The sequence below is a fragment of the Gymnoscopelus braueri genome (genome assembly GCF_963280865.1).
Source record: "Gymnoscopelus braueri genome assembly, chromosome: 10".
In the NCBI taxonomy this organism is placed as follows: domain Eukaryota; kingdom Metazoa; phylum Chordata; class Actinopteri; order Myctophiformes; family Myctophidae; genus Gymnoscopelus; species Gymnoscopelus braueri.
In genome coordinates, this window is record NC_137611.1 from 11,283,202 (window position 1) to 11,287,731 (window position 4,530).

General features: G+C 43.7%; 1 protein-coding gene across 1 annotated transcript; it reads right to left on the reverse strand.

Moving 5' to 3' along the window:
- Nucleotides 1-672: 672 nt before the first annotated feature.
- On the reverse strand, nucleotides 673-1,029 carry LOC308093360 (mitochondrial import inner membrane translocase subunit tim16-like; the record flags this gene model as incomplete). The annotated part of the gene is made up of 1 exon (XM_080439695.1): nucleotides 673-1,029. The coding sequence occupies one exon, from the start codon at nucleotides 1,027-1,029 to the stop codon at nucleotides 673-675; it is 357 nt and encodes a 118-aa protein (XP_080295821.1).
- Nucleotides 1,030-4,530: the final 3,501 nt, after the last annotated feature.

Sequence of the window (4,530 nt, forward strand, 5' to 3'; positions counted from 1 at the left end):
CAACAAATCCTGCGCTGTGATTGGCCAAAAAGTACCCCGCCTAACCCTGCACCGTGATTGGCCAATCACAGTCTATTCAGGACTGTGATTGGCCAGTGTCACATGACACATGTGCATATCCCTATATAAGAAACCATAACTTAAAAAAACCCATAAATTAAGTTATGGTTTCTTCCATCATAAAGAGTGTTTCAATAAATGTATTTATTTTTTGTACATGATTGGTTGACTCCATTCAGTATTGTGATTAGCTAGCAAGACACCGCCCACTTCACACAGGGTGTGATTTTTTAAATCAATACGATGTTTCACTGGTAGCCAGTGCAGTTAGGCCAGAACCGGGATAATGTGCTCTCGCTTCCTAGCTCCACTCAAGAGTCTGGCAGCTGAATTCTGGACCATCTGTAGACGAGAGAGAGTGGACTGAAGTCAGCCCATGATACAGAGAGTTGCAATAGTCCAACCGAGAGGTGATAAAAGCATGGATGACTGTTTCCAGGTCCCTGTGTGTTAAAACAGGCTTCAATTTAGCTATGGTTTTTAACTTTGACACCGTAACAGACTGGGAATTACCAGCAGATGGACAGAAAATCACCTCATTCAGAGAGTATAGCGAAAAGGATAAGGGTTTTATTGAGGGTTGGCCGAGCATCGGTCTTCATGTTTACGTATTTAGCTCTTTCTGCTGACTGTCCTGTGCCTGATCTCCTCGTCCAGACGCTCCTTGGCCCGCACCACCTTTGACCGCAGATAAAATGAGCCGCCCACTGCCTTGTCGTTGACTTTGAACAGGTGTTCATAGTTCTGCTGGCTCTCCTCCGGGGTGAGAGCTGTGATGTTGAGGATCTGCTGGGCCTCTTGGAGGCTCATCCCAGAGATGCTGGACACCGCAGCGGACTGCTGACCAGAGCGGCCCCGGGCCTGCACTGCTGCTTGACTGGCTGCATATTCTTGTCTTAAGGCTTTAGCAAACGCCCGGCCCACCACCCGTGCCCCCATTACAGCGATCTGAACCAAGTATTTTGCCATTTATAATAATGTAAAGATAGGGTTGAAATGGGAACCAAATGGACCCTAAAAGCCAATTTATGCTTTGAAATGTCGACCGACGCATTGCGCGACAAAAGTGATGTCACAAAACAAAGTGATGTTCTAACACAAAGGGACCTCCCAACACATAGGGACCTCCCAAAACAAAGTGACGTCTCAACACAAAGTGATGTTCCAACACAAAGTGATGTCACAACACAAAGTGATGTCCCAACACAAAGTGATGTCCCACTAAAAGGTGATGTCCCAACACAAAGTGATGTCACAAGTTCACAACACAAACTGATGTCCCACTACAAGGTGATGTCACAACACAAGGTGAAGTCACAACACAAAGTGATGTACCAACACAAAAAATGTGTCGCGGAGGAGCTCTGCCACCGACAGTGTTGCGTACCTCGGGAAAAAAATGAAAGGTTACAGACGCTTCATAAAATGTCGCGTACGTACTGTGATGGGTTGGGCGTATTTTTGGCAACATTATCATGTTGGCGAGTCGCAGAAAGTATGAAGTATGAATGCTCAAAACTCTGAACGTTTAATATTATCTTACTACTATAATTGACAAAAGCTCAGAAAGTTCGTCCGGGATTTGCAAGCACAGGATCACTCCACTTGCCTCCAAGACCCGCCACAGACTGTTGATCAGAGCTATGGCTATGATTTAGGCATCTTACCCCACCTCGATCAGTGATCAGACTCTCGACTTGATTGATTCTCTGATTTGCCTATCAGACCCTCAGCCTGATCTGGCAGGTTGCCATAGCAACCAGATACAGGAAGTCTGACCTCTTTATCACATGACCGAGGTTGGGAGGTTGGGACTAGAGGATAGGGCCGCAAAGCAAAGCAGGGAGGGAGGAACCGAGAGGAGAGGAGAGGCCAGAAGGGCCGGACTTCGCATGACGTGTGTGCAGAGTGACTAGGCCAGTGCTGTCTGGACCAACCTCGGATCGGGCCTAGATGTGAGGGCCGCGAAGCGGCCCTGACATCTAGTTCATTTAATCAGACACGGCCCCTTCCTATATAAACCCATTGTAACTTCGAACTCCATTTTAACCATGTTACTCATTTATCTTTTATAATTTCTTTGGAGAATGAAGAAAAAATAATACAATAAAAACAACTGGCCTCCTAGTAGGTGCCAACAAAAACTCCCTGAACAACACAAGGTGGGAAGTGGAATTGATAATGTAGTGCATTAACCTTTTCACCATTGCAGAATAATAATGCGTCATTGCTGCTGAGCCTCTTTCAGAAGATAATAAAGGACAAACCATAGACTGCAGGTGCGGAAAGGCCCTGATGACAATGGCTGTGACTAAATGTAATTTCCTTCTGTAAAAAAAAAAGAAAGTAGCTGTATGTGCTAATGTATATCTACAAAGTAACTAGTAACTAAAGTTTTCAAATAATTGCAGTGGAGTAAAAGTACAATATTTGTAAGTAAAAGTATAGACAATTGGAAATACTCCAGTAAAGTAAAAGTAACTCAAAATTGTACTTAAGTACAGTACTTGAGTAAATGTACTTAGTTACTTTACACCACTGCCCTTTATGCCCATAATATGGGAAATATATGGAGATCCCTGAACTCTCAGCGGAATAGGTGAATAGGGATGCTGGGGTTCTAAGCACTCTAATCATTAAAGTTAGCTTTAAAGTTGAATTAATTAATTACTGAATTTTAGCACTTCATCAACACTTCGTCAACAAGACAATAGAAGCCAGCTTTGAGGGGAAAAGATAAAAGTGTACAGGCCCTGACAAGTTGTAATGATGTATAGGTCGGCCATGATATGGAACAAGTTGAGAATTCAGAGCATGGCGTCGGTGCTTGGCAAGCAACCAACTGGCCACAGCCATGCAGTAGATGATGATGAAGCATGCTTTTTGGCCACAGGCTTTCAAAAGTTGGAGATTCAGGGGAGCTGGGGTGCAGGTAGGAGTCCTGAATGAGTCCCGAATGAAGAAACGGGGTCAGAACTCAGTGTAAAGTGGGACGAGGAGGCGGGTGGCTATAGCAGAGCTATACTTGATCATGCACTTGTGTTCCTCTTAAGCCTTAATTTATTCCCCGTTGTATGGCGGTGTCACTTGCCTTGCCGACAATAACCGAGGAACACAAGTGCATGATCAAGAGGCGGTTGCTATAGCGTTGCTAGGGTAAAACAGGTGGTTGCTGGCAATCTCGGCTTATCGTTGCTGTCCTTGTATGTCCACAAGCATTACTTTTCAGGATAAAAAAAAGTAAAATAACCTGTTTTACATCCAATGGAGTTATATTCAGTCACAAGCTCTTGTTAATGCTTTTCAGTGATTAAATAGTTATAAAACCCACAGAAAAAAAACACTTACTTTTGGCCGATTATTTTCAAAAATGTTCAAAAATAGCTACTTTGTAAAATAGTGGATGTAGCCTACAATGTAAAATGGGCTATTTTTGCTACTTTTGCATGACACTGTCACACAACGGAATATAAGATAGTCATATATAATATTTGATTCATGAATAACATAAAACAAAGAAATATAGAGACACTAGGTACTGTATCTTCCAGACTGCGATGATATGGCATGTTGCATTCCACTGTCTACATACGTGTTGGGTGAAGGTACTGATCAAAACGTGTGTGTGTGTGTGTGTGTGTGTGTGTGTGCGCGCATGTGTGTGTGTGCGTGCATGTGTGCATGCAATAGAGCGAAAGCACCTTTGGCCCTTTGCTTCTGTTAAAAGTGAGAGGCGCTGTTTTCCTTTGATCCAACTGCACCTCAGCTGTCATCTGTGTACTGTAGGAGCCATGGACCCAGGATGAAAGGTGTGTGTGTGTGTGTGTGTGTGTGTGTGTGTGTGTGTGTGTGTGTGTGTGTGTGTGTGTGTGTGTGTGTGTGTGTGTGTGCTCGCATGTGTGCAAGCGTGCGTGTGTATGACACACAGATTGCAGATTCTGCAGCCTGACCCACATGAACGTGCGCACACACACACACACACACACACACACACACACACACACACACACACACACACACACACACACACACACACACACACACACACACACACACACACACACACACACACACACACACACACACACACACACACATATGAAAGCATGCACGCAATCACACGCAGACACTCACAAACAGTAGCCGTTCCACACATGATGACCTGAATTTGAAAGAGCAAGGTAAATCACTGTTTAATTGAGCATGTAGGTTTTCTTTTTTCTTTTTCTTTTTTTTTTTGTGTTGACACATCTGTACGTCTACAAAATACAAGCATGCAAACATGCACACACTTAGATACATCCACCCTGTTAGACACTCTGCCATGAAGAAATCCACCAAATTTCGGAAATTTCAGAACATTTGCAGAAATAGGTGATCTACTATCTCACAACACATGCTTGTATACATGCACCCTGTTAAATACTCGGACATGTCATTATAGACCATAATTTCTGGCAAAGAAAAACC